Source organism: Zophobas morio, unplaced genomic scaffold (assembly GCF_036711695.1).
Source record: "Zophobas morio isolate AGI-343-1 ecotype UQ-CSIRO unplaced genomic scaffold, CSIRO_AGI_Zmor_V1 ptg000012l, whole genome shotgun sequence".
In the NCBI taxonomy this organism is placed as follows: Eukaryota; Metazoa; Arthropoda; class Insecta; order Coleoptera; family Tenebrionidae; genus Zophobas; species Zophobas morio.
In genome coordinates this window covers 21,978,772-21,995,861 of record NW_026972117.1, presented here as the reverse complement: position 1 = coordinate 21,995,861, position 17,090 = coordinate 21,978,772, and the positions used below count along the sequence as shown (strand labels likewise).

The window sequence follows — 17,090 nt, the reverse complement described above, 5'->3', positions numbered from 1 at the left end:
CCTCCTTTTTGAAGTGCAATTCACAAACCATTTGTGTTTCACAAAGTGATATATCTAACGAATCTTCCCACAATTTTCGTTTTACTGCTGATTTTGGCACAGTGAAGAAAGACTGAGTCGACTGGTTTGGTGGGATACATCCAGGTACAGCACAACGCCTTCGTGACATCTGTTTAAGCAAAAAAACATTTAATTAGAAATTAATCACACGGTAGATTTTCCTTTCAACTATGTTTTCTTTACAAATTGCTCTCCTTATGATCAAATTACTATTTACACTTTACTATTTTATTTACTTTACTATTTATTTATTGTTCAACAAAAATTTTTTATTTCGTTACTAAATATGTACTAAATCCTTTTGTAAAACCCTAAACTCAAGGTAAAACTTATATTTACATACTTGAGATTTCCACTTTTTATCGTTTCGGCAAAATAGCACAGTGGTTAATGTAAACAATTACCCATTTACATTTCAAGTCACATTCATTTGAAATGGATTACGTCCCCCATTTTTGTCATGACTGCTTACCTTGGAAACAAATAAAAATACAACAGGCCCCAAAATGTTCACAATATGATTAAAAATGTCCACAAAAGTATAACAAACTTATTCACAACGAAAAGGTTATGATAAAAAATAACCACTACTTAAGCCTAATGTATTAAAATATATACCGGGCATTTTTTTTAAAACTGAACATATGCCTATGTTCGGTTTTAAAACGACGCAGTCAATTGCAACTGTAATGCAACCAACATTACAACAACTCCATCGTTTAAAAAAGTAGAATCAAATAGCATGCTTTGAAATGTTTTCTAAAATGTCAAAACTGCTTGCACACAATGTATTCGACAGAAGAAAAAATTCAAATACTGCAATGGTACCAAGCTGGTAGTAGCATGCGAATTGTAAGGGATTTATTTTCAATACAGTACCCTACTAGGTCAATTCCGTCTCTCGCAACAATTTGGAACATAATTAAAAATTTTAATGCAAGAGGATGTGTCGTCAATAGCCATCATCAAAGAAATAGGAGATGTCACATTTTAACCGAAGAGATGAAATTAAACGTATTATGCTACGCTGAAGAGGAACCAATATCCACCATAACGCAAATGAGTAACTACTTCGGTATTTCCAGATTCTCAATTCGAAAAGTTTTGAAGGAATGTCGATTTAAACCATATAAATTTAGGAATCATCAATACCTCACTGAAGAGGATAAAATTAGGAGGACGGATTTTTGTGAATTGATGTTTAACTCACTGAACACTAATGAACAACTTTTAGAAAACATTATGTTTACAGACGAGGCATCATTTAGTAAGAATGGCGAAGTTAATTCACAAAATTATCGGTCAGATTTTCTACAATTTTATTATTCAATGCTACCAATGCCAAAATGTTCTTATTACAGATACTGGGCCCGCACAAATCCTCATGTGCAAAATTTAATTCGCCATCAAGTACAAGAAAGACTAAATGTGTGGGCTGGCTTAATAAACAATAGGCTCATTGGACCATTTTTTATTGATGGCAGTTTAAATGCAAATAAATTTCTAAGACTTTTAAGGAACCATATTATTCCTGAAATTGAACCACTAAATATTGAGAATATTTGGTTCCAGATGGATGGTGCACCAGCACATTCGTGTAGAATAGTTACGAATTATTTAAATGATGTATTTGGTGAACGTTGGATAGGCAGATTTGGCTCTGTAGCTTGGCCTGCACGATCACCAGATCTTTCGCCAAATGATTTTTTTCTCTGGGGACACCTACATAATACAATTTATGATCACGTAGAAATTCAAACAATTCAGGAGTTACAGGAACGAATAGTCAGAGCTTGCCAAGAGTTGAATCCAAATTTCGTACGAAATGCAGTGCAAGGATTCCATCACAGACTTGGTTATTGCTTGGAACAGGGAGGCGGTCATTTCGAATATTTGTTGTTGTTATAAAATTTAGTTTTTGTTTTATAAAATTTTTGTCGTATTTATGGTTTTGTTTATTATTGAACATGTGCATAACACGCTGTAGTTTCGGTGAAAAAGCTCTGCTTTACTCAAACGATTTCTCGTGGTTATGCAACCAACAATGTTCCTGCATTGACAGCGTCGTTTTAAAACTGAACATAGGCCTATGTTCAGTTTTAAAAAAAATGCCCGGTATATAGTTTATATATAGCAACTAGCTAATTATTACATACTACAAACACCACAAAACAGAAAAATAATATGATAATGAGAAATTTAACAACGAAGTCAAAACACGAACAGGAAAAAACCACAAACAAAACACCAAAACTACTCTACAGTACGAAACACGTAAAACCACTACATATATAGTAGCCTGCATAGATATTGTAGCCGTCCATAGAGTCGAAATTTGCGAATAAAAATAAAATAAAACCGGTTCAAACGGAGCCGACGGTGGCTTTCAAAGTCTGACGTCACTCTGGCACACGTTGCACAGAGACGTATTTAATATTAAATGTCATTTTTTTCCGTTATGATATAATCTGTTTAATTTCTGAGCTGAATCTCGTCAATAAAATCGAAGCTTTGTTCACTGTACACAAGTTGTGGTATGGTATATTCATCGTTGCGGAGGCAGGTGGAGCGAAAAACCTAGTCATCTTAGCAGCAAACACGCCTATAAACTAGTCCACGTGGACTCTTTGTTTCCTGTCATATTTTACTTTGCTTGAACCAATTGTGTTGCACCAAACGGTTATTACACTTGTTGAAATAAATTTTCAAACTTCCATCTTTCTCTAGATCATCGGTTTCGTAGCTGTGTGACAAATCGTTTGTCGTAGATAGAAAATAGTAAGATTACAGTGACCCTAAGATTTTGTGCAAACAGCCTTAAATAGAGACCCTAGATATACTTTCCAAAGTATATCTAGGGTCTCTAGCCTTAAATACACCCCTGTGTGATATGACGCGTGCTGTAGTGACAGAACTTGCAAGCCGTCGTCGGCTCCGTTTGAGCCGGTTTTATTTTATTTTTATTCGCAAATCTCGACTCTATGGACGGCTACAATATCTATGCAGGCTACTATAGTTATCTACTACATTTAAAAAACAAAAATCATAAATTTATTGAGAAGTTTATGCGATGACGTCATAATTTTTTGGCAGGGGTCAGTTCATAATGTATGTATGATTTAACATTAAACATTAAATTACCATAAAAAACCATTCGATAATTACTTTGTATAATATCTCTCGTACATAAATTTTAAAACTGATTCATCATTTAAACACAATTATACGTCATCAATTTCTTGAAGATAATACACCCACTGCACCACGGAGATGTACACCGTGTCGGGAATAAAACGTTATTATACCTTGCAAATGTTTTTGCGAAAATTTGAACGTTTAGCGAAAAAACAAAGTGGATTCGTACACTATAAGTATATAAGTATATTTTTGTGTAACATTCAAATCATTTTAGAATACCGTTCATTGAAATGACATCATCCAATCGTTGGTGGGGATGGTTAGCCTTTAACCATCGACATGATATTTCTAATATACATACAAAATTTGACAACAATCGGTCCAGCAGTTTCGGAGATTACGTGTCTAATAAAAATGGATACAGACAGACAGACAGACAGACAGGCGGAAACGGGAGACTACTTTTTTCGTACTGTAGGGGTCATGAAACGTCGAGGAAACATAAAAGTGGCCAATCGTCCGATGGATTCGCTTACGCTCGGGAAGTAAAAATTAAGACGGATTCATAAATCCCGGATGTAGGTGATGTACCTATGTTATTTCATAAAATTTAAGTAGGTTTTACTTTGCAAAATTTTGCCACCAAATTGTACGTGGGGATGATCAGCCAAATTTTCGTTAAATCTGAATCTACACCATATTCCTAAAGTACATGTAATTTGCTTTAACTGGATATATCTGGTGAAACTAGATTTTACTTATTTCGTTATATACATTTATTCATATATTCACAATAATCAGTTCAGTAGTTTCTGATATTACATATCTGTGTAATAAAATCCACAACATACGATAAACAAGCGACGGGAAACAACTTTTTAATACTCCTGAGGTTACGAAGCGTCGAAAAAACATGAAATTACAAAACTTAAATTTCAAAAGTCGTGAAAATAAAAGCAAAACACAAAATAAGCAACATTATTTCTGCATATTAGAAAAATTTCATCTAGTATATTAAAAGCCCTCTGGTCACAACGTCTAACGGATTAATATCAACTTAAGAAATTATAAAGTAGTACACAGTAATGCAAAATCTTTGATCCAATAAGGCTGTGATGCATAATACATAAAACATTAAATTTTTTGTATTTCTGCAGCGAACTATTTTAATTGTTGAATTTTTTTTTCTAGAGAACGTGATTTTTTAACACTTTTTATTTTAGTTATGTGTTATTTTCATATCGTCGGCAGCGAATAATTTTCAAAAAAAATATTACAGAAAAAAAATTAAACCTTTAGTAGCACCTACGTTAGGTTTTTTGTACCATGAAAATTTATGACCTTTTGTTAATCGTGAAAATGACTAGGAAAATGGAGTTCATAGAAGGTCAATAATACTACCATTTATTACATGAACTTCAATGCTTTACTGTTTTCATGTTTTTTTTTCTTTTATTACTAATGGATTTAATTTGACAAAATGTTTCACTTCAACATGTTCTAACCTGCTGAATTTTTAATACTGAAAGTTTGGAACAAATACATATATATGACAAAATAAAAAAAAACAAATATCTGCAAACAAAGGAACAGGTAATCCATAGGAGGATTTAACGGGTACATGCTAGTTGGCTCCGGCGGACGGTATTTGACCCTCTGCCGAAAAATGGGTATAGGTAAATTAGCTCCGATGGTGCAAGGAAGGTAGATTTTATGGTACCTCCTACGGTGAGGGGATCATCTGCAGATACGTTATTTCCTGCTGTCGCAAGAGATGTGTTGTTTGAATTACAGGAACATATAATTCCATAGTCATCAAATTTCTATGTCTAGAAAGTGGTGGCGGTAAGGTAGTTACAAAGGGGTTTTCTGGTATTTCCCAGATTTGCGGGGTCTTTGAAGTAAGAGGATAACAATCGTTACGGTGAGAGTAAATATTTCTATACTTTTATTACTATCTGCACTGGTCGAAAATGCCCATTCAACACAAATACAAAATTTCCGGCCGAAAAATATCAGTTTTTTCTTAAACTTTCTTGTGCCCAAGCGCTTAAGATAATTGTTACAAAATGGACTGTTTGGACGAAATGATTAGTGAAAAAGGGAAAACAGTTCTGTTAATTAGGTAATAATTATAAATATAATTTTCATAAAGTGTTAGCTCAAAGTGTTATACGTTGGCAGTGTGTAAAACGTGGCTGTAAATCGTACATCAAGACGAATGCTTCGAATAATAGAACAAAGTGGTGAACATACTCACGAAGCGACTGAAACTTCAAAATTAAACAGACAGAAGCTCAGCAATTTTGTTTTGGTTTATATTTACCTTATCTTTTGCAGCAAAATACAATACTAACAAAAATAAAAAAATATATATTTACCAAGCAATAGTAAATAAATTGTTAAAATTATTAGGGGTAATAGTTCGAACATAAATGTGTTGTTTTTCTTAAATACTTATCGTTGCAATGATGAACGAATAAAATTATAAATAACAACTTTAAATGAAATTTAATTTTTCAGTTGGCATTAGATATTAGGTTTTGTGAAAACAACCACAGTTCTGCGTTACCCGTCATGCAGGCAGCAGGAGATGGGAGCCAACTAGTACTTGCATCTGGCGGGAGCCAATTTACCTGTTAGTCCGGAGCCAATTTACCTGTTGCTTAAGATTCAAAAGTAGCCGCCGGAGCCAACTAGTATGTTCGCGATTTAACGAAAAGCATTTATACCTCGAACTGCCGTCCCTTTGTCCCTTGTTCGGTGAATCTGCGACAAATTCTCGGAAACCCTACTCAATAGGTAACAAGATTCGACCTGTCATTTTGCTGACTCAAACGTCACCGAAACGTCAAATCCCATAACTTTTTATAGCCGATATCAATAGCATTTAAACAAACACTTGAAGTAATTTTTTTATTATCATGATCATTGTCAAACTTTCAAGCCGTTGTTAAAAAGAGGTTACAAAAGATGATTTCCAGTATCTTCTCTTTTATGTCTCTTTTATACGAACACAATGGAGGTCTAATCAAAATAAATAGACGAACAGGAGACATCAGGGCCAAAGTGATTAAACCAAAGTTGTTAACCTGTCATGACGTCATTAAAAAAACAATCCGCTGTGTATATTTATCCAAAGTTTGCTGAAACCAGCTCTGAATTTACTTAAAAAAAAAGACAACTAGACGACCTTTCACTCGACTGAAACCAATTGACCACTGGCAATTACATGAACTTTCGTGCATTTTTTCAGCGTCCGCGACCCCCAAGCCGTAATTTTCTTAATTGCACCAAGAAAGTAGAGAAAGAGAATCGGCTTTATTTATTAGAAATCGAGACGGCTGGGCTAGGGGAGACTCAGCGGGGGACAAAACGGCCGAGAATCGAGGACAGAGATGCACAATCGACATGAATGAACTCGCTCCGTCGGCCTTTGAACCACCGGAATTACCCCCGTAGACAGTTTTTTACGCCTCGCTCAAAAAAATCAAATCATCTCCTGTCAATTCTGTCAAGTTCGCAGCAAATCACCAATTTTCCTCACATCAAGTACGTTGCGATTTTGCCGAATGACAATCGGCAAACAAAGCCCACTACGATTAGTCGTGATAACACATGTCACACGACAACAATAATAAAAGTAACGAGATTTTCGGATGATTCATACCGCTGTGTTCTGTGAAAATGTTGGAGACAGTCTGCCGTCCATCTTTCACTATCCTGGGTCTGCTCCTGGCCGTCCTGATAGAATGGGTTCCAACGTTAACACTTCTTTCCTTGGTGTTCTGGGCGCCCATGTCTACTCATACCCTCCCAGATTGTCACTTAATCCCTCTCTGACGTATGAACACACACATAAATGCACACACTCACTCACCGAAGGGTGGCGAATTCGAAAACAAAACGTCGAACCTACATAATATTCAAACACATCAAGCACGGAACGTCAAAGAATAGTTTGTAAGTAATTCAACATTTTAATATTGATTAAGAACCGACGTTTTGCCAATTATTCGGTCTACATCAACCCCACTAACAGTCTAATCCGCCATATTTAAGAAGTTCGTCTGTCTTTTTCTAACTTGAACGCAGCCGTCTTTGTCTGACGTGGGCATTTCGATCGGGTAGTACGACATATCGACGGCAGAGGCAGCACTGAAGATTCACTCTTGCATTTAAGTAGAAACCGATAACACGAATTTAAAATAAATGATAAAAATTTCAAGTAAAAGTCATTTTCGTTTTTTAGATAAAGCAAAATTAGCTTGTTTTAAAATTTTATTACTCAAGTTATTCAATGTTGCTGGTAGGCAACCAGTTATACACAGGTTGTCAAGTAATCGAGTTTGCGCCGTAGGTTGACATTTAACGTTTCTTTAAATTTAAAACTTGTGTTCGCGTGATCCGTTAGGTATAACAAAGTGAAAACGACGTTCGCTTAATTTGTGCAAAATGTACTGTGATAATTTAATGTTAAGGAATTGTTCGTATCTACAGGCTCGGGATCCGAGCATATTATCATATAATCGACCTCAACTATCCGAAGTTAAAACAAATTTAGCTGACGAATTTGGAGAAACATCCAAACAGCAGCCACAAAAAGATGAGGTAAATTTTTTTTAAATAAATTGAATTATGAATCGCGATCCTCTAATTTTAAGTTGCTCATTTTTCTTTCTGTAACAACTTATAAAACCGAAATGAATAATCCAAATTACCTCAAATTTTCGGTGCAGGGTTAGAATAAATGGCACTATTTGACAGATTAACGACAACGGTGTCAATGGTTTTTTTCATAGCTAGGTAGATAATATTTCTAGTAGCCCTCGTAAAAACCTTGATAAGTTTTCTTTCTTGTTGCTGTTTTTACTTTGGTGTTGTCAAATTTTATGTGATTTAAGAATGTCGCGTAGATTATAAAACCTAAATAAAATTCCCCACAAACAATTAAACGAAGTAAAGTCACTTTTTTCATTGTAACTCATATTTACATTTTATAAATAACATACTCCTGCACTTGTGATCTATGAATTCACCTTGAGCTTTTACCCTAAGTATCCAGACTTTTTTTTTTGTAATGAAATACTTCTGAAAGATATTTCGCGCTTATGACAACTAATTATTATTCTATACTTGGTAGAAACGTAATTTTTAAAATCTCTGTGGCTTCTACCGCTCCAGAAATATTTGTAAACATAATTTAAATAACCTAATTGTTCCCTTTGAATGCACTGATGTAAATTCAGAAACTCATGTTATATATGTATACAGGATGTTCCAGCGACCTGACCGAAAAATTACACATTCTGGTGAATTACTGAAAAAAATGTTTGATGATACGATTGATGGAATTGATTTAGGGATATATACATCATTCATGAGAAGCACCAAACCTAAAAAAGTCATTTTTCCTATTAACTTAGAAATTTTGTATTTTTCTTTAAATGTAGGTAGATAGTATTTTTAATCAGTTTTGTTTTCCCCTGAGCTTTTTATCTATAAATTTCTTCTATTTCGTCTTCTTCGTTCTCTACTCCTTTACTTTCTACCATTTTCGCCTGTTCCTCATTTAATAATAATAATAATAATAATATGTTTATTGTGCAAATAAATGTGATACATTTTAGCACACGTCCATTACAATGCTGCTCTTAAAAGTAAAGAACTATATTAGTAAGTATAATAATTAAATCAACAACTAAAACAAAATAAACTAAATGTATACATACATGTAAACTTTAAAACTAATGGTTATTCTACAATGGAACTAAATTATGAACTACTATTCCTCAGTAAAATCATGATCCAGAAATTCTTCAGTTGAATAAAATGCCTTCGCTTTAAGATATGACTTGATTTTATTTAAAAGCGGTCTATGTTCTAAAAGTTTAAAACTGCGTGGAAGTTTGTTGAAGAATTTTATACAAAAGTGGTTAACTCCATCTTGTGATTTGGTTAGTCTTAAAGATTTATATAGTAGGTTATCCGTTCTGGTATAATACTGGTGGTACTGATTGAGCTTTGGATAATATTTAATATTGCAGACAATATGTTCAATGCATTTAAAAATATATAATGACGGAAGTGTTAGAATTTGTAGGGTAACAAAATTCTCTTTACAGTTTTGCCTATATCCAATATTTGAAATTATTCTAATGGCTCTACGCTGTAGTTTGAACAATCGTTTATTTACACTGGGATGTCCCCACACAAAAATTCCATATTCTAATTGACAATGTATTAAAGAATAATACACTGTCTTTAAGTACTGCAGTGACAGAGCGTTAGCTAGATGGCGTAGTAAATAAATATTTTTTGCTATTTTTGAAGCAACTTCTTCACTGTGTTTGTTCCAAGTAAGTTGTGAATCGATGTATATACCAAGATGCTTAATAAATGGGAGATCTAGTTCAGGTGCAGGTATTTTTTTAACGTGAATCTTAGTTCTTGAGATTTAGTCTTATTTAAAGTTAACTGGTTCGCAATAAACCAGTCCTCAGCCAAACAAGTAATCCTAAATTTTTTGTTATCAATGTCTTGCTTACTTACCTGTAGTACTTATTATAGTTTCGTTCGCATACAACGAAACATGTACATCTCTTAGATATTCAGGTAAATCATTAATGTATATTAAAAATAAAACTGGGCCCAAAATAGAACCTTGAGGAACCCCGTAGATGATTTAACACAATTAGATAATTCGTCACTAATTTTAACGTACTGTGTTCTGTTGCTCAAATAGGATAATATCAACCTAGTACTATCTGGATGAAAATTATAAAATAGTAACTTCCTTATTAATATCTCATGTGAAACACAATCAAACGCTTTACTTCAGTCTAAAAAATAACTAAAATAAATTTGTTTATGTTCGAAACAATCAATGATTTTATTAATTAAGTTTAATACAGCTGTTGTTGTTGAGTATCCTTTTCTAAAGCCACAAATATATTGTTTATTTCTAAAAAATGTAAAATTTGTCCAAGCAGCAATTTTTCAAACACCTTAGAAAGTATAGGTAGTAGCGAAATTGGTCTGTAGTTATTTTTTTCATTAACATCTCCTTTTTTATAAACTGGCAATACGGATGCAATTTTCAAACAATCAGGAAATGTTTTGTTATCAATACAAAAATTTATCAACTTTGTAAGCGGAGGAATGAATGTTTCTTTAACAGCTTTTAAAATTCCAATCGAAATGCCAAAAATATCCTTAGAATGACTATTTTTTAAACTATTAATAGCATTTCTTACATCAATCTGTGAAACATTTGTAAATAGAAATATATTTTTGCCACCTGTGTTATTTACTTTCATTATGTGAATCGGATCAAAATTTGGAGCTGGTAATTTACTTTTAATTTCGCTAGCTATAGTTGAGAAAAAGCTATTAAATTCATTGGAAGTTATTGCAGTTTTACTATTACAATTGGAGCTTTGAATAGACCGATTGCTATTTATTACTTTCCATAGGATTCTCGGATTAGCTTTATTAGCTTCAATGAATTTATCGTTAGCTTTTACTTTTGCTTCTCTAATGGCTAAATTATATTTTCTTTTAAACTGGTTAAGTAACATTTTTAGTTCTAATGTTCTATGTAGATGATAAGCGTCAGTTATAAATCTCAAAGTTTCTCTCATTTCTCTTAATTTAGAGTTAAACCATCTGTCACATAGGGCATTAGAACTCTTTGTTTATAATTTTTTTCAAAGGAAAAGATAAATTATAGTAATGTATTATTATACATAAAAATTGTTTAAACTTGAGCTGTACATCTAAATCTATATCAATAAAGGTGCAGTCGAAATTAATAAGATGCTGAAAATAATAAATTTTACCAATATTTGTAACAGGTCTCAATATCTTAATTATTTTAGAACATGTGTTATTATTGGTTAAAATATTTCGTATGTCAACAACAACTCCCCGATGATCGGCAATATTAAATTCTGTTGGAGTTGCGAAAATTGAATGCGATTCTATATTAGTAAATACATGATCAATACAGGCATTACCACGTGTAGGAAAATTAACTAAGTTATACATATTAAAACTAAAAAATAAATCTATCAATAATTGAGTAGATAAGTCATTAGTTTTTTCTAAATGCACATTAAAGTCGCCACCAACTACTATATGTTTGGTCTTATAATCTAACGCGTTAAGTAGTTTAGTCATTAACTCTAGAAACAAATTTATATCCCCGGAAGGTGTTCTGTAGATTACAATAAAGAATAAATCAAATTTGGGTAAAAACGAACCTGTTATTTCACATTGCAGTTCTACAGACAATTTTTTAATATGAGAGAGTATTTTATATTCAATATTCGGATTAAGAAATTGAATTATACCACCATAAACATGTGGCACTCTAGCAAAATAGTCCACTGTGATATAATTGTCCAATTTGATAGTTGCAGCCTCCTCTTCCTTGAACCAATGTTCACACACGCTTACTCCACTAAAATTATGGTCGATCAAACTTGCATCTAGAATGTTGACTTTATTTCGTAGACACTGAACATTTAGAAACAGCAATTTAAGGTCTCCTGTTTCCTTTTTATCATTTGATTGCTATATAGAATATCTCGTCTTGCTCTTGCTTATTTCGCATAATCGCTTGTACACTTCACAATCATAATCAAATCGAGAGTGATTAACTTTGAGATTTAATTTTTGATTTTTGTTCACTTTTAAACAGTTAACGCAAATTGAGTCATTTATGCAATCTGTTTCAGTGTGATCATCTCCTCCACAGTTTAAACATTTGGGTGGAATTTCAGTACATTTTTCAGACGTATGATTGTACCCTCCACATTTAAAACATCTGTACACCCTAATGTGCTCATAGATAGCACATTCGCATCATTGAATGAATGCAGTTTTTAGCCTCATTATTTCCGAAAAGGTTTTCGGATCTACTTCTATAATAGCTAGATATTTTTTTCTCATCCGTTTACATCTAATCAATTTGAAAGTTCCACTAATATCTTTAAATTATTTGGGGCTAGGGTTTAAAAAATAAAGTAAAACTTTAAAGATTAGTAGCAATTTTTTTTACATAACATTTTTACAAATTTTAAATGCGTTATTTAAAGAGAAAAAAAAAATACCGGACATAAAGGCATTTTGACAGTTTTTAAACAAACTTTTGAACTATATTTTGTTGATTAAAGAATTGTATAGTTGCTGAATATGATGTATATTTAAGTAAAAACAAGTAATAATTGCATTATTCAGCCAAATCTAAAAACAAGCTGTGCAAAATATCATAAAAAAATATAAAATATTGTATTTTATATTGGTAAGACTATCGGAATGTCAGCTGACTTGTCACTTTTTGTTTCCAATTAACAAATCAGAATTTTTAGCAAATATATTGAAACGCAGTTTAAATTTAATAAAACAACGTATTTCCACACCTGTGGTTTATGAATCTGCCTTGATTGTAATTGTAATTCAGAGTTCTGTCAAAATAACTTTAAACTAGTAAAGTGTCAAATTTGCAAAAAATATATAGGCTATTATATAAACAAGCCTAATATTCGATGCAGTTTTAATTCTTACTGTAATTAACATATTATATGCATCAGTTCATTTCATTTATTTATTTCTTCAGGCTCGCACCATTAACGTATATCTTCGAATTAAAAATGGCTACAACTTCGAAGGCCTCTACGAAATCGAGGACAATACTCTCGTCTCAAAAATCCCCCAAGGTTCAAATTTTCTCCGCAACGCTAAAGACGGAGATTCCATGATTAGAAAATATTCCTTCACAAAAATATTTTCTCAAGAAACTGACCAAAGGGAGATTTTCAATTACATCGTAAAGCCAAAAATTCTAGATTTTATCAACGGACAAAATTCCACACTCATGACCTACGGTGCTTCAGGATCAGGTAAAACCCCTCAAACAGACATTAACGAAAACTAATTTTTAACTGATACAGGTAAAACCTTCACAGTTATAGGCACCGACAGAGACCCTGGTATCGTGCCACGCTCGTTGGAATATTTGTTTCGTACCCTGCCTCAGCTGTCGAGGAAACCAATAGCGAAACCCTCCCCTACAGGAGACGACGTAACATTGTTGAACGAGGCTGCTTGTAAATGCGAAAAACAATTATGCAGGAGTTTACTGAACGCGTCTTCATCTTCATTGGATAGAACACATCATATTAAAATATACCAGTAATTATTTTGTCGTCGTTTCTTGTAGCTTTGTTCTACTACAACCATTTTTTAGAACAATGCAGCAGCGACTGAGCACCGAACCTGTTGCTGAACTGGAAGTGGACGAGAACGTTGCGATTGGTGTGTGGGTGTCATTTGCAGAAATTTACAACGAACACGTGTATGATTTACTACAGTTGGACCCACCTAGAGGGCAGCAAAGACCCAAACTGCGGCTAGGCATGGCGAAGGGACACGCATATATCAAAGGCTTGACCCACGTTAGTGTTACATCCGGCGAGGAAGCTTATCAAATTCTACAATATGGGATTCATAACTTAAATTATGCCCCTACTCAAGTGAACAGTCACTCTAGTCGATCGCATTCGATTTTTACTATTAAACTAGTTCAGGTTTCTAAATCCGATGGCGGTAGTTACGTTAGTTGTTTTAATTTTTGCGATCTGGCGGGCTCAGAGAGATCTAAGAAGACCCACAATATTGGCGATAGACTTAAGGAATCAAACAATATAAACAGTTCTCTTTTGGTTCTGGGCAGGTGTATTTCTGCTGTGCGAAATATGCAAAAACAGAATGATAACAAATTAGTACCTTTCAGGGAATCGAAACTGACTCAGTTGTTTCAAAGAGCATTAAATGGCACTGAAGATATATCAATGATTGTTAATATAAGTGCCTCTAGAGATATGTTTGACGAAACTCAGCATGTCCTTAACTTCGCCGCTATTGCCAGGGACATAATCATCGAGCAAAAGCCAGAACCTATCTTTAAGAAAAAAAACCGCTTTTCGCAACTAGTTGAACAAAGTTTAGATGATACTTTCAGTGCCCATAGCAGAGAAGATTTAAAAAATACCATCCGTCACTTGACAGATGAGCTAGAGACTCAAAAAAGTGAGTATGAGACAGAGTATCAGGCACATATTCAGATGATAAGAGAAAAATATGAACAAGCTCTAGACGACTTAGAAGAAAATGCTAAGATAAGAATTAAAAAAGCTGAAAGTGCAGTGAGAATGATGTATGAACGGAAACTAGAGGCTATGAAAACAAAATATGAAAAACTGATCGAAGAAATAGAAATACAAAATGATGCAGCCCAACAACTAGAAGAAAGGCAAATTGATGTAATTGAAATCCCAAGTTCAGATGATGAAGATGAAGAATGTTGGAAAACTGAAAAAGAGAGTTATATAAAAGAGATCGAAGAGTTAAAGTCCACTTTAGCTGAAGGAATCGACGACTATAAAGAGCTCCACGAAAAATACGTGCTTCTTGAAAAGGAAAACGCTCGACTTCGGGGCCGTTGCTTAGAACTAGAAAATGAAATCGAGCTTGGATTTCAACCTACGCAGAAAATATTTTGCGAGTCGGAATCTGATGATTGAATCAAACATATTTATGTACAGAAAAACTATCATGTTCAATTTAATAAAATATTAATTACAACTTGTATTATCAAAAAATAAATCAGCTTTGCATTGCTCAACAATTTAAGAACTAACTGCGCACAATGCGGTATTAATAGTTCAGGTTGACTAATTTCACCATTAGGATAGGTGCCACCAAGTCTATATGATAAATATTTCATGAAACGGCGATGAATTTCATCCATCCATCTTCCTCTAAACATGCACAAAATACTGTTTTATTAAAACAAAATCACAAGTACTTATGTTAAATTGATGCAAAAGAACCGTTAAAATGTTAAAAAGCCACACAGCCGAATCAAAAGCAAATACAAAATTGTCCATTTTTTCCTTTTTCTCAAACGGATGTCTATCAGATTACAGACTAAAAAAGAACAAAAAAATAAGATAATAAATCACTCATAAATAGAGTGAATAACAAAGAAGCTACAGGAGATCCTTGTGGCACTCGAAGGGTCTTTTGGAAATACGCAATAATGATATGTACACATAAACTAGATAAAACTGAGCAAAGTGAAGGTTTTAAAATACAAAAAATTGTAAGTTTTCGTAATAGAACACTGTGCTAAATTTTGTCGAAAGTGTTAGACAGGTACATGTCATACAAATATTATATGAAACCATTCCCACTATTATAAAAAATATGACAGGATTGATTTGTGATTAAAGTGAATTGGAATTACCTATATTATTATGAAGTACTTATGTCAGAAATTTACAGGCGTTCCAAGAAAACAACCTCGAAATTAAACTTAACTTTGATGTAAACACGTCTAAACTGAAAAGGGTGGCAACAGTTAAAAATACAGGTGTCCATAGAAGTCAGTTGTTCAGATTTGTTGGTTGCCTACGTTTGTTACCGTTTTACAATCACAAATAAGCGGTGCCCGTTACATCGCTTTTCCTATCGATGCTTTCGATATATGTAACTGACAGTCGAATAAAACTAGTTTTATTCAGTAAAACCTGCATTTTAGCCAAAAGTTCTGCTTAAAGTTAAAATAAAATAAAAGTGTATTTTATCCCTGTAATCAGAATCACCACCCCACTTGCACAACCGACAATTGCCGTTATGAAAAATTGGTCTAAATCATGGAGGTACCTCCATGGTTTAAATAAAGTTATTTATTGTTAGAGTTTGTCTCAGCCGTAACGTACTCCTACAAAATTGTACAAATTTAGTTCCTTAGATAAATTAGAAAATTTAATTTTGCGAATTTTAGTTTTGTTAATGATAACTTCGTACATAGTAATTGGGTTTTAAATTGTGTCAAATAACATAGTCTTGCACATGTAGTTTATGACTCCGAAATGAGTTTTTACCGGAAACGTCCAGATTTTTGGAAAAAAATCAAAATTTGGAAACAACATTTTGACATTTAATTTGAAATCTACAAAACCGAATGCTTTGAAATCTTGCAGATGGTTTACAGTTATGATAAACATGATACAATTTTAATCACAATATATTTAGTTATCCCCTCCAAAAAATTGATGACGTCACTCCAAAATTTTGCTGAATAAATCCTATCTAAAATTTACAAAATATGATGAGTCTCTTGTTGTGATTTATCAATCCATTCACATTTTTTGGATATGCATATACAGGGTGACCCAAAAAAAGCAATGAATGCGTGAATTTATTTTTTTTTATTTAATCAGGAACTACAGAACCGAATGCTTTGCGATCTTGCAAATGTTTTAAGGTTATAAAGAGCATAATAAATTTTTAGTCAAAATATATTTGCTTATCCCCTCCAAAAAATTGATGACGTCAGCTCAAAAGTTTGCCGAATAAATCCTATCTAGAATGTACAAAATATGATGAGTCTCTTCTTGTCATATATCATTCCATTCAAATTTTTTGGATTTGGATATACAGGGTGACCAAAAAAATTTAATGAATGCGCAAATTTATTTTATTGATTTAATCAAGAACTACAAAACCGAATGCGAAAAAAAACATAATAGGCATGCAGTCGTCACGTTTCCGACAGCGAGAGAAGTACTGTCTAAACTCTTTAGACCAATTTTTTTTTTAATTAGGATCTTAAATAGTTTTCATAATATTAATATTCGAATAATAATGAAAAACAAAAGATGCTATGATAACGTGAAAGGGTCATATTTGAATCCATTGACGCTTCGAGACACGTGTTGTTTAACCAATAGCAACGCTAGGTTTGTTGTTGGCGCTTGGCGCGTTGATCACGCGCTTTTATTACAACTTTGTTCGGTAATTATGTGTAGTATGTAGTGCAG

General features: G+C 33.2%; 1 protein-coding gene across 2 annotated transcripts; it reads left to right on the top strand.

Annotated features, from left to right (window-relative positions):
• Positions 1–7,583: 7,583 nt before the first annotated feature.
• On the top strand, positions 7,584–14,890 carry LOC135128428 (kinesin-like protein subito). Of its 2 annotated transcripts, none has more exons than XM_064055335.1 (4): positions 7,584–7,809; positions 12,821–13,103; positions 13,170–13,395; positions 13,451–14,890. In XM_064055335.1, exons 1-4 carry the CDS (start codon positions 7,654–7,656, stop codon positions 14,784–14,786), a joined length of 2,001 nt encoding a protein of 666 aa, XP_063911405.1. In that variant the 5' UTR covers positions 7,584–7,653; the 3' UTR covers positions 14,787–14,890. The 2 variants fall into 2 exon arrangements, with proteins under 2 accessions (XP_063911405.1, XP_063911404.1); XM_064055334.1 differs by having other exon boundaries at positions 13,155–13,395.
• The last annotated feature ends 2,200 nt before the right edge of the window (positions 14,891–17,090 follow it).